General features: G+C 30.3%; 5 protein-coding genes across 9 annotated transcripts; 3 read left to right on the plus strand and 2 right to left on the minus strand.

Moving 5' to 3' along the window:
- The first annotated feature begins 664 nt into the window (after window positions 1-664).
- On the plus strand, window positions 665-7,029 carry LOC122717620 (solute carrier family 41 member 3-like). Of its 2 annotated transcripts, none has more exons than XM_043941868.1 (9): window positions 665-1,241; window positions 2,368-2,478; window positions 2,632-2,907; window positions 3,970-4,124; window positions 4,612-4,942; window positions 5,259-5,556; window positions 5,661-5,866; window positions 5,949-6,097; window positions 6,171-7,029. In XM_043941868.1, the coding sequence occupies exons 3-9, from the start codon at window positions 2,634-2,636 to the stop codon at window positions 6,348-6,350; spliced, it is 1,593 nt and encodes a 530-aa protein (XP_043797803.1). In that variant the 5' UTR covers window positions 665-1,241; window positions 2,368-2,478; window positions 2,632-2,633; the 3' UTR covers window positions 6,351-7,029. The 2 variants fall into 2 exon arrangements, with proteins under 2 accessions (XP_043797803.1, XP_043797795.1); XM_043941860.1 differs by having other exon boundaries at window positions 666-1,241; window positions 3,850-4,124.
- A 2,006-nt stretch (window positions 7,030-9,035) lies between these two features.
- On the plus strand, window positions 9,036-12,316 carry LOC122717632. 2 transcript variants are annotated; one of them, XM_043941881.1, is made up of 5 exons: window positions 9,036-9,163; window positions 11,483-11,600; window positions 11,677-11,751; window positions 11,831-11,998; window positions 12,101-12,316. In XM_043941881.1, the coding sequence occupies exons 1-5, from the start codon at window positions 9,155-9,157 to the stop codon at window positions 12,301-12,303; spliced, it is 573 nt and encodes a 190-aa protein (XP_043797816.1). In that variant the 5' UTR covers window positions 9,036-9,154; the 3' UTR covers window positions 12,304-12,316. The 2 variants fall into 2 exon arrangements, with proteins under 2 accessions (XP_043797816.1, XP_043797823.1); XM_043941888.1 differs by lacking the exon at window positions 9,036-9,163 and adding an exon at window positions 10,157-10,398.
- A 484-nt stretch (window positions 12,317-12,800) lies between these two features.
- Window positions 12,801-13,644, minus strand: LOC122717646. The gene is made up of 3 exons (XM_043941898.1): window positions 13,475-13,644; window positions 13,096-13,263; window positions 12,801-13,022 (listed from the first exon to the last, which is right to left on the minus strand). The coding sequence occupies exons 1-3, from the start codon at window positions 13,542-13,544 to the stop codon at window positions 12,817-12,819; spliced, it is 444 nt and encodes a 147-aa protein (XP_043797833.1). The 5' UTR covers window positions 13,545-13,644; the 3' UTR covers window positions 12,801-12,816.
- A 189-nt stretch (window positions 13,645-13,833) lies between these two features.
- On the minus strand, window positions 13,834-16,188 carry LOC122718956. Its single transcript, XM_043944400.1, has 10 exons — window positions 16,185-16,188; window positions 15,589-15,742; window positions 15,281-15,522; window positions 15,100-15,203; window positions 14,831-14,989; window positions 14,705-14,772; window positions 14,458-14,640; window positions 14,260-14,393; window positions 14,089-14,193; window positions 13,834-13,997 (listed from the first exon to the last, which is right to left on the minus strand). Exons 1-10 carry the CDS (start codon window positions 16,186-16,188, stop codon window positions 13,834-13,836), a joined length of 1,317 nt encoding a protein of 438 aa, XP_043800335.1.
- LOC122717978 (protein lin-9 homolog) lies at window positions 16,171-20,035 on the plus strand. Of its 3 annotated transcripts, XM_043942589.1 has the most exons (8): window positions 16,171-16,227; window positions 17,087-17,426; window positions 17,498-17,803; window positions 17,880-18,297; window positions 18,381-18,730; window positions 18,821-19,067; window positions 19,156-19,358; window positions 19,474-20,035. In XM_043942589.1, the coding sequence occupies exons 1-7, from the start codon at window positions 16,209-16,211 to the stop codon at window positions 19,345-19,347; spliced, it is 1,872 nt and encodes a 623-aa protein (XP_043798524.1). In that variant the 5' UTR covers window positions 16,171-16,208; the 3' UTR covers window positions 19,348-19,358; window positions 19,474-20,035. The 3 variants fall into 3 exon arrangements, with proteins under 3 accessions (XP_043798524.1, XP_043798515.1, XP_043798531.1); XM_043942580.1 differs by having other exon boundaries at window positions 19,156-20,035; XM_043942596.1 differs by lacking the exon at window positions 16,171-16,227 and adding an exon at window positions 16,444-16,677 and having other exon boundaries at window positions 19,156-20,035.
- Window positions 20,036-20,707: the final 672 nt, after the last annotated feature.

Consider the following 20,707-nt stretch of genomic DNA (forward strand, 5'->3'; position numbering starts at 1 on the left):
TACGCATGAGAATACCAATTGTTGAGAAATTTCTTCGAAATTTCTTCGATCGTGCCGTGAAACCGCCCGATTTATATCCGACCAATTGCATTTTTGCATTTTGAATACTGTAAAATGGAAATGAATGAATCCTCTCGTCCGTTTGGATCGATCGCGTGATATTCGATGTACGGTGAATTCGATATCCTTCTGTATCGCGTTCGTCTTTCCATGGAAAAAAGAAAAAAAAGATTTCCTAGTATTACATATTCTTTTCCTGATGCTGAATCACTCGCCTTGAGCGTATTATTAATTAAAAACAGATTCTTCGAAGAGGTATCGAGATCTTCGCCGATAATCTTAAATATACTAATTTAGATAAATCACTCTTATATCTTGATCGCTAATAGATGCAAAAAAAAATCGGTAGCTTTAATCTAATTATCGAGCTTTTAATTTTACAAAAAAAAAATACAAGAACGGAATATTAAGATAACGAATTATTACTTTTACAATTATCTTTATCGTGTTTCAAGACAAATTTTAAATTTAAAATACTTCTTTTCTCACGTTTAAATTTACATTACTCGATTCAGGAACGTATATATACACGAACGTATACGTATATTAGGAACGAAGGAGGAGGCGCCATACATATCGAGTAACGGATCCAGTAATTGAAACGAGAACTGTTCGAGAACGATTTTGCGAATCAATTATTGATCTACGATCTACAACAATCTATTTACAATAAGATCTCCCACCACCATCGCCGGTCGAGATAGCGCACGTGCGTATGCCCGGACATCAGCACATCGCATCCATGCATATGAGCGGTCGAAGTGCCGACAAACGAACTAAAGCTTCTTTTATCAGTCGGCCACGACCGTGTGAGGCAAACAGTTGAGTACGCGCGGCGGTGGTGCGTTTACGGGTGCGAGAACAGGCAACGGCTTCTTTTTCCTCGTTTCCCGTTTTCCCGCGGCCTTTGTGCATTCCTTACCGGCCAACATTTCCACAACGCTGGATCGATCATTGATCACGATCCTCCGTCACCGCACGACGAAACCAACTTTCCGTTTCGGCTCACGTACAACCGATCGAGAAGAGTCCCGTACGAAATTGCACGCGACTTCGACAACGAGATCGGACAGCGACAACAGAGCAGAAGTGGCAGGGTTAATCGAATATCAAGGAACAATAAACGCTTTACGAGCAAATATCGACACGCTGGCGCAAATTCTTCAATATATCGTTACTACGTAAGTATTGGTCAAGATAGCAATTTATTTCTTTCTTTTTCTTCTTCTTCTTCTTCTTTTTCTTCTTCCTCTTCTTATTCTCTCCGTTTCTTCGCTGTCTTTCTCTTCCCCGACATACTTCGTGTTTTTTACTTAACAATATTGTCGAGTGTCCACGATAGCGAGTGTCTATGATACAAAATGTAACGTACTGAATGTAACGACATTGAACGTGTCTTGAACGTAGAAAAAAAAAAAAAAAAAAAAAAAAAGAAACCGACAAATTAAATATAATCTGATAACGTTGCCGAAGAAAAATATTTTTTCGTTCGAAAAACGCGTTGGCAAGCGTTTATATTTCCGTATATTTTAACAATAAATTATTGTTTCGAAAAGTGTGATATCATAGTATCACAATTAAATGTAATTGATAGCAAGTTTATTTCTGTAAATGAGTGTACCGCGTTAATTTCTATTATCATCGAGTGTACGTACGTACATGGTAATATAATTCAATGACGCTTATCCATCGTGTGATAGAAACGAATTAAAAAAAAAAAAAAAAAAAAAAAAAAAGTTCTAATGCTCAAAAGTTCAACAATTTCATAACGTAAAATATCGGTCTCGAGAGTAGATTCTTCTCGAGAATATTGAAAATAGCTGTTTTCAGCTTTTTTTGTTCGCGTGTAATATAAATCCTGCGACACGTGGACTTAGATTAATAGTAATACAAGAACTAAGTTCCTCATGTCGTTAATGATACTATGCTGATCTCGTATATAAGGTTTCACGCGCTATCAAAAGTCTAGACTAACAATAAGAGCAACGACATTAAGAGAGTAGCAAAATGGAGTAGCTATCGGTGGAGCCATGAATATCCTTGTACATTATCAGTCAATAAATGACCGATATCGATCATTTAATGTCTACATTCGTAATAAAATTTATTATGATTATCGGTAAAAATCCGTATACTTTAAAATCAAATGTTTCCACGGAAGATCGAATAAGATTTCGTCGTATTCTATTTTTAACGATTTTTTTTTTTTTCTTTTAATTAATTGAAACCCATACGTCAATCTTCCTCTCCACAAATAATATTTCTTTTGAATTTTTTTTTTCTTCTTCTTCTTCTTTTTTTTCAAAGATCAAGGCTGACCGAGATAGGTAGGTCCGACGTGAAAGTATCTCAGGTCGATCCCGGACTTTGCCAATTTCGTAGAGGATACTACAAGATCGTCCGCCAACACCGAACTCGGTACGTGTTGCGATAAATTCGGATACGAAAGATATTTTTATCCCCGGCATCCAAGGTATAGCCGGCCAAATGTTCGATTATATTTTATCATTTAAAAGATACGAGATACGTCTTTAAATATTATCCTCTATTGAATCATCAAAAAATTTGCAGATATGGTCGTTTCTCCGGTCTCGTCGACTGAACCGGCGCTGTTCAACGTGACTGATATAAAATTAAACGACTGCGCTGATCACAATGAGCATCTAGCAAACAAACTTAATAACAGGGGAGTTAAGGATCACGCGTTTACGATACAGCGAGACAATATGTCGAACGGAAAGGATAATTATGCCTTAGATTTCGACTGCATAGAGAAGGCGATCGATAACAAATTAAATTCATCCGCCGACATCAAAGCGGAACCCGATATCGTGAAGAAAGTGGCAGGTGAGCGATCACTGACTTTTCGTTTGCATGCATGGACCGTGAGTGTCATATACTCACAGTTTTGACACAGTGGAAAAAAAGAAAGGGGAATGAAAAAAATTACGATTATATAATATCGATTACGATCAATTCGCCAATTTTGTCACGTTCGAATTATATGATAGACTTGAAAAAAAAAAAAAGAAAGAAAAAGAAAGACTGTCATATAATACTCCGTTCGAAAAAGTCACGAACCGTACGAGTTTTATAGACATTTGCTATTTGTGACGAGAAATTAACGCGGCAAGATAGAATGTATCGCTAAGTGTTACCGTCAACGATGATAACGCCTTGCTTTGTTTCGAACTCGATTTCATTTAAACAACCGGCAAACTGGGAGGTCGAAGAACCGAGGGAGCCGATTGAAACGTGACATTGCGCCGATACGCTCTACAGATTATTATTAATGAAAATCTACCGCGTTAATTAATCGCATTAATAAAACATTTGCGTCGCTGTTGCATTATTTATGGAAGTAAAAAACTAGAAAGAAACAACGAAACGAATCGAATATATTTTTTTGTAAACAAAATTTATAAGTAACAATAAACATCCTCCATGCTCGTCGCGATTATTATTATTTTCCATTATATTTTAATTTCTCGTTCAGAACGAAAAGATTTGCGACCAGCATCGAAAACAGAGTTAACAGGAATACGCGATTCAACGAGTGAAAATAAAATTTCATGATTTTCGTATATCTCTGGCAAAATTGCAAATTTGTGTCAATGAAAATTTAAGAAATTATGATAAAAAAAAAAAAAGAGAGAAATCTTGGAAAGATAAGTTTTTAATAGACGCGTGTTTCGTTCGAGTCGATCAGAGCGATTCCGGGAAATAATTTAATTAAATGTCTTTGAAACTTCGTACGGTGCAATGTGAGATGTATTGATTTCTTGATAGCGGGTCTGAAAAGTTCTAATGGCCAAAAGAACAAAACGGACATGTCACTACCCAATCTCGGTGGTGGAACACTTTCCAGTGGATGTTCGATAGTGACGATCTCTTCCGTCGCAAATTCAGATCCTGATCCTGAGTTCCATAATAACACGGATGGGTTTGGTAACAGCGCATACAGACACGAAAGATGGTATCAGACCACCCTTCAAGTCGCTGTGCCTTTCTTTATCGCCGGGATAGGTACAATCGGTGCTGGTCTCGTACTCGAGAATGTCAAGGTATGTATCACACTTAACGTTAATAAAACGTTAAAAGCAATTCAAACTTCGTTTTAGATCCGATTAATCTAACGTATAAATTGAAAATTTAATTTCTATTATAGATCACATATTTTTCCAAGGGCAAGTTCCTCTTATCGCACACTTTACTTTTATTATCTGAAGATAATGGTAAAACGCGCGTTATTTTTTATTTATCTCTGCATTTTATCTGTCGTAACAAATGAAATATGATGGCCCAAAAACAACAGGGTAATCTTGAGAATCTTTTACATAAATATTCCGCGCGATTTCTTCTTTTCTTCTCCTCATCTTCGAGCCCATCCAACTCAACCCCTGAAAACATTCGCGATCTAAGATTTTATCGGCGTCTACTAATGTAGAAATTCTTGAAACGTAATTTACATTCCTCGGTTGCATTCCATTCCATAAGAATATCCCGGGGGAACGTAATCCTCTTTAATTAAATGTCGTCTCTCTGTTTTAGGACTGGCCAGTATTTCGCACCGTTTCTCAATTAATCATTCTTGTCCCTTCGCTGTTGGGTCTGAAAGGGAATCTCGACATGTGCTTGGCATCGCGTTTATGTACCCAAGCCAATCTGGGGAATATGCACGAGTTTCGAGAGATCGTGAAAATGATAATCGGTAACATCGCGTTGGTGCAGATACAGGCGATTGTCGCGGCCATTTTGGTATCAATTTTCGCGATTATTTCCGCGATAGTAGAAAGTAGCGAGTACAGTTTCGAATGGAATCATTGCCTGTTATTGGCCGCCTCCAGTGTATCCACCGCCACGAGTTCTTGTTTTATTCTAGGTAAAGTCATTGTAATTGAATCGTGAATAAATTTTCTTTTTACAACATTTACATTAAACTTGCAAATGCTATTCGTAGAATGCAATTCATATTCGTCAATTTACGCATACTCTTTTATAATCGAATAATTTCTTATTAAGAATAAATCATTAGAAAACAATTATGTATTCATGTATTCAGTAGAAAAAAAAAAAAAAAAAAGAAAAAAAAAAAAAGAAAAAAAAAAAAGAAGTTCATGATCAACGCATTCCAACATATTCCAATTTTTCCTTTTTTATTTTTCTCGAAATTATTAATTCGTGTTCTTTTTCCATAGATTTTGTGATGATTGTCGTCATCATAATCTCATACCGATGTAAAATGAATCCTGATAATTTAGCCACACCTTTGGCTGCCTCCTTCGGAGACGTCGTATCAATCAGCATGCTATCCACAATCGCATCGGCGTTATTCGAGAGAATGACTGGTTCCGTACCATGGATTTTGTACATTATACTCGGCTGTTATTTGTTGATTTTACCATTTTGGATTTATGTAGTGCTCAAGAATAAATATACTAGAAACGTTTTAGCATCCGGATGGATTCCAGTTTTATCGGCATTATTTATCAGCGGGTTAGTCGTATTATTTTTACATTATATTCGTTCATAAATTTTTAATTCAATTTTCTCAACGATTAAATAATTAATTATTATTCATTATTTGTATTTTAATACAGATGTGGAGGTTTGGTTCTCAGTGGAGTCGTTGACCGATTCACAGGATTCGCCATCTTTAATCCAATAATAAACGGAATTGGTGGAAATTTAGTCTCCGTGCAAGCATCTAGAATCTCAACTACATTACACCAAACAACGATCATGGGAATTTTACCGCCACACTCGAAAATATTCATTGCCCCGTGGAAGGCGCTCTTTACAGGCAGTAAGTGATGCAAGAATAACTAATGTTACGTTCTTACACGCTTTTTCGCAGTTGCACAATAACGCTCGCTTTCATTCTCTAGCGCTATACGCGAAAACAGCCAGAATACTCATTTGTATGGCGATTTTTGGTGAACTAATCTTCATTTTCGCCGCTGATTACATCCAATGGGGAAAGTCCACTTTACACATATACTTCGTAGTGTCTTACATTGTTATGGCTGTTCTTCAAGTGAGTATAACGCCCGTAATTGTAGCACTGAAAAAGTGAAAGGTTCGAATATCTGGGAATTTTTGTTTCGCAGGTCATGTTGTTGCTTTACGTGGCGCATATTATTATTCACGCTATGTGGCGATTCAAGATAGACCCGGATAATTCCGCCATACCGTATCTGACAGCTTTGGGCGATCTTTCGGGAACGATATTTTTAGCAGCAGCGTTTTGGTTTCTCGGAATGATACATCACGATTATACAGGCAAATAGGGATTAACTGGTGTGAAGAGATTGAAACATAATGAGAATTTTGTATGAATTTTTCCTTCGAATGTGTGTGATGCATTAATTTGAAGGGTGTTAAATCGTGTCGAAAGATGTTCGAAAAACGAGACAAGAGAAAACGAAGATTAATTAAGAGAGCGAGTGTTACGTGGAAACGAGTACAGTGCATTATTGCGGAACGATCTGATTGATCTGAGAGGGACAAAAGAGCACAGAATTATTTTTCTCTATTAAGGGACCATCTTAATGATACGTTAGCCGCGTTAATTAGTCGCGCACATTGAACGTAGTGGATTAGAAAAAAAAAAACATGTCGCTCTTCTTGAAATAGATACATTAATAGGAAGAAAAAGTACAATGACACCGATTCTAATATAACTAGATCAAGCTTCGTCATGGTGTAATTTATTATGATCTAATGATCGTACAGTCCCTATTACATCATAGCAAAAAAAAAGAAAAAAAAAAGAGAAAAGAAAAAAAGAGATGAACATTGCAAAATAAACATATTAACTGACGATTACTTAGAGTTATAAGATTAATGTAATTTTTTATAAGATTTTAATTATGCTTAATCAAAAAAACAAATATTTTAAATATAGTAATATATGATTGCATCTATGAATGCACATAAGTATTTTCAACGTAATCGTAATAAACAAAAGACCTAGTCAGTATTTTAACACTGATTTATAATTGCGTTGTAAGATCATAATATTAGCAAAAATTAATTTGTACTATGGTACATATTTTTTTTAAAGTAGAAATTATATTTACAATTTGCAGAAATTTAAAATAGAATGCTTTGTAATAATAATAGATAAAATTAATTTTAAAATACTTTATTAATATTAGAAATTTAAATAACTTCTTGTCGTAATAGAACAAGAAAATAATAGGCTTTAAATATTTTATATATTGCAACAAAATATTTCTTTTCCTTCAATCATGAGTTACAGTTCTATAATTAAAAAGTATTTCTAATTAAACAATCAATTTGAGATTATCAAAATTATGTATTTTACAAAAACATGTAATGATTGATTTTGTAATAACATATATAATTTATATAATTTAGCATAACTTACCGAAAACAATTTAAACAAAGTACATGTTCATTAAATGATATTGAACAATGTACTATGTTTTTAGTTCCTTAAATAGTATTATATAATAGTAATATACAAATCTTAATGAAAAACTTTACATAGCGACCTGTGATTTAAAATGATAGCTCTTATAAACAAAATATGTAAAAAATTTTATTCTTTCAAATAAAACTTTATATTTCTAAAGTAATAGTTTTTATATTATATTATATAATAATACAATGAAACGAAATTTATATTGCTAAATGAAATGCTTCTCATAAAAATCAATATTATTAGTACTTTAGTATTTTTTATTTATATATATATATATATTAATGAAAAAAAATTGATTAAAAATATTCTTTCAATAAAAAATAATAATAAATAAAAACCTTTTAGTAAAAACTGGAATATATATATTACATCAATCAGAAATCTAACCTATTTAATTATATAGAATTTACAGATATATATTTTTTTATATATATTATCATATAATATTTGTATTTTAAAATTTTAATAAAATTTTACACAATATATAATATAAAATATTATACAAAAAGTTTTCTTTCATAATATGCAATATTTTTTATTATAAATTAAAATTTTAATTAAATAAAATGTACATAACAGTGAACATAAAAGGTTATGTTTTTTTGAAGATTTGATAAATTTCAATTAGAATAGAAAATAACTTAAAATATCACACTATAGTTATTACATAATAATCATAAGCAAATAAATATATTTCTAATATCAAATAACACTTTATCATTATTTATATAAGGACTACTTTATCATATCGAAATGTAAAAATGCGCGGGAATTTAGTAATTTGGAAACTGTTTTAAAATATTTCTAAATATTTATTAATAATTAAATATTTAATATCAACAAAAATTAAGTTTTAATTAATTAATGTCGATATAAAATATTTATAAAATATATTTTAGTTACTTAAAAAAAAAATATAAATATAAAAGAATAAAATATAAAATCTTGACATTCTTCATAATAACTTATACATAATTATTAATACAATTAAACAAATTAAAATTCATATAATTATATATGTAATAAATTATTGAAAACTATTAGATTTCTTAAATATAACCACAAACCTCAAACCTAACCTTTGAAAACCATTCAACTGTTTTAGCAAAGAATCCAAATAGTTTGTGGCTGCATTTGATAAAAACACAAATATTTTACACAAATAATATAACATAAAATAATCACATTGTTTAAAAATCACAATCGTTTATCTTTTTAAAAATTTTCTAACAGCAGTGATGCAACTGTGTTTAACCCGCCGAAAAAAAGCAATCTTGCGCATACAACGATGCGCAACCATTGGTCATCCTTGCGCGCGGTACCTTCAAAATGAATAAAGGATGATTGCATCGCGTTCACCGAAATGAAAGTTCTACCATGTCCCTGTGCGAGTCCTTACGAACACGACCAACTTGGCCTCTGCAAGTGGGGTACATAACAAGAAGGGGGATGCAGGAACTCATGCGCGACATTCTCCTAAGACATTTAAAGTGGAACAGTTCCTGGTTGTATCTAGTAAAGACGCTACGCGAGTTCTTTCCGATAAATACTCTCTTTTCTCTCTTTTGTAAATAATCATCTGTGAATAACATTACAATAAACAGTGTGAAACTAGTAATCAAAATTCTGCAAGTATTAATCGCGATGTCGACGGTGAGTGTCACGACACGACTACGGATATTTCTTTAAAATAATTTTCTATATTTTTGTGTATATAGTGATATTTACAATATCACTAATATAATAATTTTATCTTGAAGCATCGAAACGTGTGCTGTGATTGAAAAATAAAAATGTGATAGATACGCAAATGATGAGTATTTTCATATAATGAAACGAAGGTTATGCATTTCTATTGTTTCTATATATTTAATTGAACGTGATACTTGACTGGGTTAATTGATTATACTTGAGAACATTGCTCATTGATATGATTGAACGTTGACAATTTTACTATAGCTGACAAAACATCGGTGTAGAGTTAAGATTTTCTCGATTATTTTCACTCGCGTGACTTAACGTTATCTTAATTAATTAATGTCTAATATTTTGTGTTTATATGCAACATATATTGTGTTTATTTTCTAAAAGCAAATGATATTTTCAGCGATATTCTCCGTATATATCGATTCTATAAAAACATTTATTTTTATTTTCACTTTTTTATTTTCATTTTTTTTTTTTCATATTTTTCATTTTATTGCAATAGTCTTTTTTGTTTGAAGAAGCATTGAAAATATACAAATGATTTTTTTTTCATTAAGAATTTCGATAAAAAAAAAACATTACATTTAAAACATACAAATTTATCTATTAACGTCTATTAATGTATATTAACATTGAAAAACTTTTTATCGTTGTTGTATTGTATTTCATTTTACTACTTTACAATGAACCCAGAATAATAAGAACCACTTCTATTTTGCGAGTGAAGGTAAGCAAAAAGAAAAGCGAAAGGGTGGTTTAACACGCATCATCGAGCATATGAATGTCTTGCTATTTTAAGCATAATAACGTTCGTGTCAAGCGCAAATATGTGAATTGTGTAAGATCGAGTTTTGCATATAGAATTGTTGCATATTAGATCAATATATTTCGAAAAAATAAATATATATACACGATACGTTTCCGAATCAATATTTTATTATTAACTAAATAATTGTTAATCATTGGCATTCCATTAATCGAAAGTAAATCAAATTTTGAATTGACATAATCTTCAATATAAGTGATAGTTTACTTGGTGAAATAATGGCACAATACACTAGGCACATTCGCGAACCGGTAAATCCGATGAAAACTATAGATATCCAAGTTGGCCAATATCGTCGAATAATTGATTCGTGAAGGAAGAAAATAACCCTATAAATCGGTCAGCGATAAATAAGGTAGGAAAGATAGAAAGAGAGCGACGTTTCACTTAAAATATGAACACTATTTGGACGTTTACTTTCTACGGACGTTCGTATTCGAACGTACAACAGAGTGTCGAAATCGCGAATAGATATCTATGTAATCTCCTTGCAAGACGCGCCATTGCGAGTCATGTATGAGCGAACCAATTCACAGTCATCTATTGCGTACATCTGCAGGCACACACAAATCTACCAACACATATAAATATACACATACACTATACATTGTTACATATACGCGTTCGATGATGTTGCTTTTATGATCACTTTCAGATTCTATTTTAAACTCGTTCGAAGTATGAAGTGTTCGTGTCAAAGAATAATCATTTATTTCAGTGGATATTACTTTGCGTGATAGTCGGTCGGGTAACATCCGATTTGCTTGTTTAATAGTTTGCCTAACACTTCTCGATGATGTACATCACAATGACAATAATATACGAGTCGAGATTGCAAACAAATCATTTATGCCCTTACATCTCCTATTACATCTCCTATTATTTAGATACATCCCTATCTTGTACATATCTGTAATGAGATATGCTCCTGCATACCAGCCAGGGGCAGTGATTATCGTTTATGAGCACCAGATTATCTGACTATTATTAGGTAGCACCACATAGAGATCGCAATTAATTTTTGTCAGACAAATCACTCGAGAATCCGCAGTTCTATTTCAATCTCAGCAGGACCAATGCTATGGCATCATCATTTCGTAAACACGGTTCAACATTTACGTCTTATTCGTTTCGGTCATCCGGGTTGGTTGAAAGCGTTGAAATATTAACTTCAAATACCTTGACCCGCTTTTATGTTATCGCTATGGAAAGAACACTTCCCATGGTAAAAGTGAAATGGATTATGTATATATTTTGAAATATATGTATACGTGTGTCACAATTGCAAGGTCCATTAATTTGCGGTCAAGAAAAAGGAGAAGAAAAAGAAACACGCCGATTTATATTAATTTAATTCTGAATACATGTTAACTTGGAATTCCTGAGAACGATAATATACGCATAGTAGACGCATGAACATTCGAGAATTTTAATTACAGATGAAAATGGTGGTCTTTCTAGTTGCAATAGCAGCAACTAGAGCTTTGCCTCTCTCGAAAGTGCACGTGAAATTTATTTCTCCTCCGCATGTTTATGAGCACGGTATTACAACAGATGGTTAGTTTATAAATGTAATTATGCAGCATATCGTTAAAAAATCTTTCATTAACAATATTATTTTTTTATCTAACAGGAGATAGAACAATAGATCAGAGATCCTACGTTTCTATTGGACGAAAAAGCGCAACGGGAAATGCTAAAGAATATGGTACGATATTTCTCTTTGATAAGAATGAGAATAAAATACGCAATCCGGTAATTTAATAGAATTTATCATGCATTCACAGGACAACGTTTACGCAACAAAGATATCGTTGCGCCGGTTCATATTAAACCGGAAAATGCTGAATCTCTATGGCCTGTAGGCGTTTTCATTCCACCGATTGATATCAACGATCTCGGCTATAGTTCACAAGAATCAAGACACGCGACACCTGATTTCTCCAACGGACTTGGTAAATCATATATTCGAAACACAAAAATTCGCTAAAAGAATATATAAGAATAATTTAATTTTTGAAAGTAGATGAAAAGACATCCGTCTTATGGTATTTCAGAATATCATGATCCGTATCTGTTGACCGGTGAGGAAGCAATGCTAGCTGTAAAATATCTTTATGATCAAGGTGAATTATTTTATGATGATATTCCTCATGAAAGAGCATTGTTAAAAAATCAAGAAGAAAGGAGACGAAACGGCCTTCACGATCATATATTAAGAAGTTTAAGGCTAACTTCTTCATTCTCTAGGAAATCATAATGTACAGGAATATTATTTATTTACACTAATTTTATTTATTTGCGTATTGACTATTGAATCATAAAAAAAAAGATGGAACATCATAAGTGAAATGTATATGTTTATGTTTATTATCATTTGAAAAAACAAACTTGTTTCGCATTCTATAAAGCTAATAAGAATAATTATATATTTTTTTCTTTGCACAGTCGGAATTTTAATGCAGCTACAAGTGTAATAAAATGACTGTGTATTGCGCTATTAATATAATAAAACATTGTACCATTTTCTGTACAAAGTTTTACAAATATTTATTATGTAAAATGTATATACCTCAGTTTGTGATTATCATACATAAAATACGAAGTTATAAATAAAATTAGAGTATATTTTTACAAATCTTTTGTTTGTTTAAATGCAATATTAACAAATCAATATCGACTAAGCTTGAAAATTACAAGTATCACGTCATATACATACAAAAATGAGGAACATTTTATACAATAATGTACATACAATTCAGTTCAGATATTCTTATATCTTATACCATCGAAATAAAACGCAAAGCGCTATGAAAATCAAACCATTGGAAACGCTTGTTTTCGATGTTCCATTGCATAGATCTCCATAACAAAGACACAAAAACACTTTTTTGTACTTCCACACGGTGTACGCGCATCTTTCCTCTTGGTCATCGGGTCCGTTTTGAAGACAAAGTCTTTGCGTGGCAGTACCATATTCTACAACAAAAAATATTCCTTATGAAACAATCTTGTATAAATTTAAATATATCCATATCCATCGAACGCTTACCATTGTCTAGACTCTTCCGTTCAATTATTTTGCCGCACCATCCAGACACGCAAGGAATAGTTTCCACACCTTTTTCCATTTTAATCGCCGTTGTATTCATAGTGAAAGGATCTTTACACGATCCTAATTCTCCTCTTGATCTACAACTCACACATCTTCGAAGAATTCCTACAATGAAAAGTAACACTTTTATTTGTACATCAAAATTGTTTGTTTGAGTTGTCGGAATCGTCAATTGTAGAAATAGTAAATACGTTTGCAATAAAGACTTCTATTAATTCATAATTTATGAAAAGAATTCGTTATTCGATATGCGGTGAAAGTATAACATTATTCACAAAATATACATGTACGTATAAATGCAATCTATGAAACTCACCGATTGTGTTCTGAAGTAGAATCAAACAAAGAATCGTGGATATTAAGAAAACTTGTGTTTTTAAATTCATTCTATATGTTTGCAATTATGTTTATTTTTATTATCTCACTTGTGAATCGATACTAAGGGACGATTAAACTCAGCCATTTTGAAACTAAACACTGACTACGAGAAATGGACACGTACTCCATGCAGTCTGTCCCTTCCACTGCCACCTTTCACTCGACTACCTTTAAGGTCATCGTCTTTTTAAGAAGTTCTTGCAGGAAAAATCGTACGAAGAATGAGCTCAGTCGGTAAGCAATTTGCACAATTTGTTATCAGCAATTTTTTATCGATCACTTTTTAAATTATGGATTTTAATCGATAAGTGGTAATTCTTCTTCGCGTTTAAATATATCCTCTTTCGGAACAGTTTGCTCGAATTTATGTCTGTTTCTGTACGTATAAACTAAACCACTGCAGTAGCAAAACGAGCAAAGTAGAAATATGAATCCTAAATATCCTAAGTGACGTAAAAATTCTATGGAAAAAAAAAAAATATTATATAGAATCAAATTTTCAATGTCTTGATCTAAATGTCTTTATAATTAATTACAAAGTTTTAATTTCACCTTGTGTTAGTAATCTAGCTTTAGAAATAACGATGACTTTTACTTGCAACATATTTACGTTATTAACATAGCATGTGTAGTTTCCTTCTTCCTCTGTCGAAACATCTGTAAGCAAAAAAATATGAAATACATAAAATATAAAATTTATATGTGTATATGTAATAAAAATACCTATCAGATAGAGCGTTCCAAAGGCATCTACTATCACCCGAGCTTCTGGATCCAATTTTCGAGAGGATCGTCGAACACCCTTTTCCAATGTAATCGCATCCTTTTTCCATGATACTTTTGTATCTAGAGTTGCCCTATGATATTTAAATTTTTTTACGAATAGTTATTGACGTTGTTGATTCAAAATTAGTAAATTACTCTGGACAAATAATTGTAAGATAAGCTCCTTCTGCGAGTACGAATCGTCTGATATGTTTATATCTATCATCTTTTTTCTTTTTCACACGAGGACAATTTTTACACGTTTCCTTTAAAATAAATTCCGGCAAATGGCGCACCGCGCTACTAATGGTAGGAAATTTTTCTTCGAGTAAAATTGATCTTGAAAACAAATCATGATGTTACAGATACAAATCTTTAAATTAAAATTCATAAGTTCACTCACTTGCACGGTAATGATGATGATTTAAGGAAAAATTTAACTATAGATGAATCACTCTTGTTCGCAATAGTCTGTAAAAAAATATATTTTATTGAATCGTTTTTAAATCTGATAATTCATCTTGCTTACCATATTGATCTTTCGTTTTAATCGACAATTTCCAACACTTGATCTATATCCTCGATTATCTATACAATGTTCACATGGACCCCAAGATGCCCATTCAGAAGTGACTTGAAGTATTATTCCGACTTCTCGAATTTCTGCCAGTTCAGACATTTGTGAAATCTAATGAATAAATAAATTACGATGCATAAACATTAACATAAAGATGAATATTTTATTTAAATATTTCTCTATATGAATCATGAATATAGTAAAATTGATGACAATCTTACGGCAAATCGCATGGTAACCGATGCTAAATATATTTCACGATATTTTTCCCAATCAGTAATATTTCCTTGTTCGACATATACAACTCCATGTTCCTTGAAAATTGCTGTAAAACAAATTTGACTAGTTATATTTAAATATGTAATTTCGTCAAGTAATTGGCAAATTCAATAAAAATATTACGTTCAATTCTATAGTTAAATTTATTTTCAACTTCCTGGCCTTCTTTACCATGACATAAATAAATTCCGGCGTCCGTACTGTTAAGATTTTTAATTACTAAAGAAAGATCTGGAGTAGTATAAATTCTATTATAGGATGAGTTATTATCCATTCCTAATTCTATCTCTTTCTTGGGAGTCTCCTTATATCGATCTTGATAGTACCAAATTTTTGACTCTGAAAGTTTCTCCTCTTTGTCGTTGCTATCTTAAAAAACAAATATAATAAAAAAATCTTTCTTTTTTTGTCAATAAAATAATACTTTATACCAAAATCGACATTCCATCACAACAATTGTATCGATCTCGGCGCTAATAAGTAAATATTCATCATTTTCTTCGGACGTTATTAATCTTTCCTTATTTCTACAATATTTAGTAGGTGCCACAAATTGATCGATTGAAACAATATCATCTGTACTAACTGATGAAATCATTAATAACCAAAAGAAGTTTATTTGTAACATGTTAAGTTAGGTATTAATATTATAATAATACCGCTAAATTCAGAATATAAATTGCTTAATTAATTAATTTTGTAACGACATGCATAATATTATGCATAATATGTGAATAATATTATGAAGATGTAAACATATATAATTTTATTTATTTAAATGATTTTGTATATTTTTAAATATATTAATTTACATCGAATGTTTAAGTATTTTAAATTGCAATAAAATTAAATTTTATTTTATTATAGTACGGCATGCTGCGCTCAATTTATTGTACATTTAAAAAGTCCGTAAGGTCCGTTTCAATATTCAAAGATTTTTACTATCCAATCAGAGTGTTTGGAACGATGGAAAAGAACCACTAACGAAATTCACCGCGAAGCGGGCGAGCTCGAAGGAAACACATACCCATAATGCATCATTGATAGCAACATGGCGGAGATGATTGAAAGTGAGTAAAAGTTAACTTATTCTTGATAAAATTAATATAATAAGAGTTAATTAAAAAACAAAAAATAATTATATAAGAATAACAAATATTTCAAGTTTTATGTTAATAATACATACAATCTTTCTATAACATGTTAATAATCTTAAAGACGGTGTTTTAATTGCGCTCACAAAGGTCTGGTTTAAAATTTCAAAAATGACCAATACACAATTCAAGCGGGACAATGAAGATCTTTACCGTTTGAGATTTCATTCACTAAACAATACATCGAAAACAAATACTTGACAATATATTTTATAGTTTTTGCAATATCATTTATTGTATAACTCTATAATTCTAATATGATAAATACACATACTGTTTACGAAACTACATACAAGTTTGGTTATGTCGATAGTTAAGAGCAGAATGATTTTCTTGATTTTTTCCGAATTCTTGATTTTAATATATGTATGTATATTTTATTAATAGAATTAAAGAAAGATAAAAAAAGTTAAATTTTATGATCATATATTAATATTTATATCTCATATTATATATAATTTTATACATTATTTTTTTTTATATTATAAATCTTCAAAAACTTATAATATATAACATTATCAAAGAGATATCTTAAACTTTTTGAAAATAAAAATAAAGTAGAATTTTTATTAAAATATAGAATTTATATTGATTATTAATTATATTATTTAGTATTTAAATAATTATAAATACAATGTTTAGAATTAATAATATATTCTTTTTTAATTATAAAAGATTGAGCGAAATTTGAAATAGAAAAAATAAAAAATTAATATTATTTTATTATATAAATATATTTTCTTTGATATGTATATGTATAATTTTCTTTTCTTAGGTGAATCAGCTGAGACATTGTTATCTATAAAAAATGGAGGATATCCATCAATCGATGAAATTAAAACTGAAGTGATCGATGATGATACAATGGATATGGATGATCAACAAATTTCAAACAATTCAACAGATTCACACATGGACACAGAAGAATCTGATCCAATTCCTGAACTTGGTCCTGCAGCTTTAGGTTTACAAAGAGTAGGTACTCAACCTCCTCCAAAACCAAATCCTCCTAGTCAACCAGTTCAAGTTTTAAATCGAAGAGGGATGCCAGCAAGAATTAGAAAAAAAAATAAATTATTTTATGATGATATATTGGTTAATCATCCTCATCACAGGTACATATTTAACATCATAAATATGTATATTAATATTATACATACTTTAATTAAAGTCATCTATTTTATAGGATCAAAAAGGATCCGTCACATCCAGATGCAAAACATTCTCCTAAAAAAGTATCTAGACCTTCTCCTGCAAAAAAACAAACTAAAATAACTAATGAGCCAAGAAAAAATAATAATATATTAAGTCAACCTATATCATCTACAATGACCCCAATTAAACAAGAGAAAGAACCTGATAAACCAATGCAACCTTCATCTCCGGATCGTAAAATTGGACAAAAGATTGGTATGAGATTAAGAAATTTATTGAAATTACCAAAAGCTCACAAATGGGTTTGTTACGAGTGGTTTTATAGTAACATTGATAAGTATGTATGAAAAGAAATGAATATACATACATAAACAATTCGATTTAATAAATTTAAATTTTATTTTCTTATGCAGGACTCTTTTTGAAGGTGACAATGATTTTATGATTTGTTTAAAAGAATCGTTTCCACAATTAAAAACTCGGAAATTAACACGTGTTGAATGGTGCAAGATAAGAAGAATGATGGGTAAACCACGAAGATGTTCACAGTCGTTTTTTGAGGAAGAAAGACGAGAATTAGAAAGAAAAAGACAAAAAATTCGAATGTTACAACAAAGAAAAGCTGCAGATATTAATAGTTTTAAAGATTTACCACCAGAAATACCATTACAGTTGGTAATTGGAACCAAAGTTACAGCAAGACTGAGAAAACCACAAGATGGTTTATTCACTGGAAGTATTGATGCTGTGGATACTAGTAATAATACCTACCGAATTACGTTTGAACGTGCTGGGCTTGGAACGCATAGTGTTCCAGATTATGAAGTATTGGTGTGTATATATTTATTCTAAAATAAAAATTATCAAAATTCTATATCATAATAAAAATATATATGCTTATTTATTATTTATAGTCAAATGAACCACCAGAAACAATAAGTGTTGCTTCATTTGCACAAAAATTTAGACCGCGACATGTACAATATGTACCATCTCCACCATATGCTATGAAATTAATGTCACCACGTTTAAACAGTGATCCTTTAATATCAAATGCTTCTGTATCATTGCCAAAGAAATCTCATATTGGTGGAACAATGAATGGTTATCCTTTAAAATTATTGGAATTTATGGTTAAAGTTAATAAAATATTAGCTGCTAAAAAAGTTAAAATAAAGAAGTTAAAAGAAATGAATAGTGAAGCAGAAAAAAGACGATCTTTTGGAGAACCGCTTCCACCAGATTTTGAAAGAAGATATGCAGGGTAAACAATTATATTTATATTATATTTATATATATATTTGTTTTTTTATATTTATTGTTTTTTTTTTCTTATTGATATTTCTAATTTTAGTATTGTGGTTGAATTGGAAAAAATGAATACTGCTTTGCAAGATTTTCTTAATGATATTCAAGAACTTTGTCAAGAAATGGCCCCTGAACCTAGTGTGGCAGCTATGTTAGCTCCTTCTCATCTTCGTGAAAAATGTAGACAGGAAGCTGCAGATATGGTTGCAAGAAATAATATTATTAATGATAAGGAACCTGGAAAAATGTCTCAATTAGTAACAGACTTAACAGCTCTTATGCTTCAAGTAAAGGTAATGCTTTGAATTGCTTTGTTCAATATAAACTATTTTCTTAATTTTTTGATATAATTTTGATACAACTTTTTTTATGTTTTTTTAGAGTTTATCTGATTCGGATCGTAACGCATATGAGTTGAAAGTATTACAAGGCACGATGGAACAAATACGCGCAAAATTAAGTCCACAAAATCAACAGGTTTTTCAAAATTGTGTTGAAATACATATGCAACATATACAATTAGGTTTGGGACAAAGAGGTGCACTGACGCCATTTATGGCTCAAAGAGCTTAGCAAATATGAAAGTAATTTTTATTGATACTATAGAAAAAACTGTAAAATATTAATATAAATATGAACTATCATACTACAATATTTTATAAGAAAAATTCAACTTTATTTTATTATCTTTTTGTATAGGACATATCATCATTAAGGAGTACCTATCATACTAGAATACATATGTGTGTTCTGTATATACAATAATTCTATAATTGTTTTTTAAGTAACATTCTATAAATGAGTTTTAGAATAATGTGCTGTGCCGTTAATTGCATTAAACATTTAAAAATGTTCATGTTTAAAAAATTTACATGTCAACTTTACGATTTCTACAATAAGAAATTGAAGATAAATAATAATGGCTATTGTAAATAAAGCGTACATTTTGCAGTGGCAGCTTTCATTAAATTTATACAGAAATTTGACATATTATCGCAGTAGGAATGGATAACTTGTAAAAAAAGAATTTAATATTTACTGCTTATGAATAATTTCAAAAATTAATATATAATTAATACATTAGTATTTTGAAAAATAATTTTCAATAACTGTAAATTAGGTATATGCACAAAAATTGCATAACCAATTGTAAATACACTATAAATGATAAAAAATATGAAATTTTTACATTTATTTTATTCACATTAGCTAAAAATTTTTTATTTATATCAGATGTTTTAGTTTGAGAAATTGTATAAAGTTCAATACAATATGCTAATTTATTTAAAATATGAATCTTTTTAATGATCCTATTTCTAAAATAGTTATTGATATATTGAACAAAGAATAACACTTATGAAAATCTATGATTTCACTTATTATGTTGTCATTATAAATATATTTATATGAATGTTATTTCTATTTTTCATGCATATTATATTTTTAATAAAATAGATGTAAATAATCTTAATTCATACATACATGTGCAATATTGATGTTAATAATTCTAATATAAACATTCCTTAAAATAATAAATATATTTTTATATTCATAAAATAAGTAATATTAAAAATAGGCTATGATTTGAAAATTTATAATTCTTTTATATTTTTTTTTTATAATTTTCAATAAAAAATGTTTATTTCGATACTAAATGATAAAGTAAGAATTCTGGTCATTTATAATAATAAAATATCATAGGAACTATTAAAATTTTTTATAATCAAGAATAAATTAAGGAATGTAAGCTATAATGATCTTAATATTTGTTCTATTTACATAAATTTTTCATATATAAGTAATTTTTATTGGAAAACATGTATTAGACAAGTATATAACATTTTAAACACATAATTCTGTAAACAAAAAATTATACTTGCAGTACATGTATCAAATAACGTCTATGAATTTTAAATATTCTAAATCTGATTTA

Source organism: Apis laboriosa, unplaced genomic scaffold (assembly GCF_014066325.1).
Source record: "Apis laboriosa isolate Shangri-la unplaced genomic scaffold, ASM1406632v1 scaffold11_cov152, whole genome shotgun sequence".
NCBI classification, from domain to species: Eukaryota; Metazoa; Arthropoda; class Insecta; order Hymenoptera; family Apidae; genus Apis; species Apis laboriosa.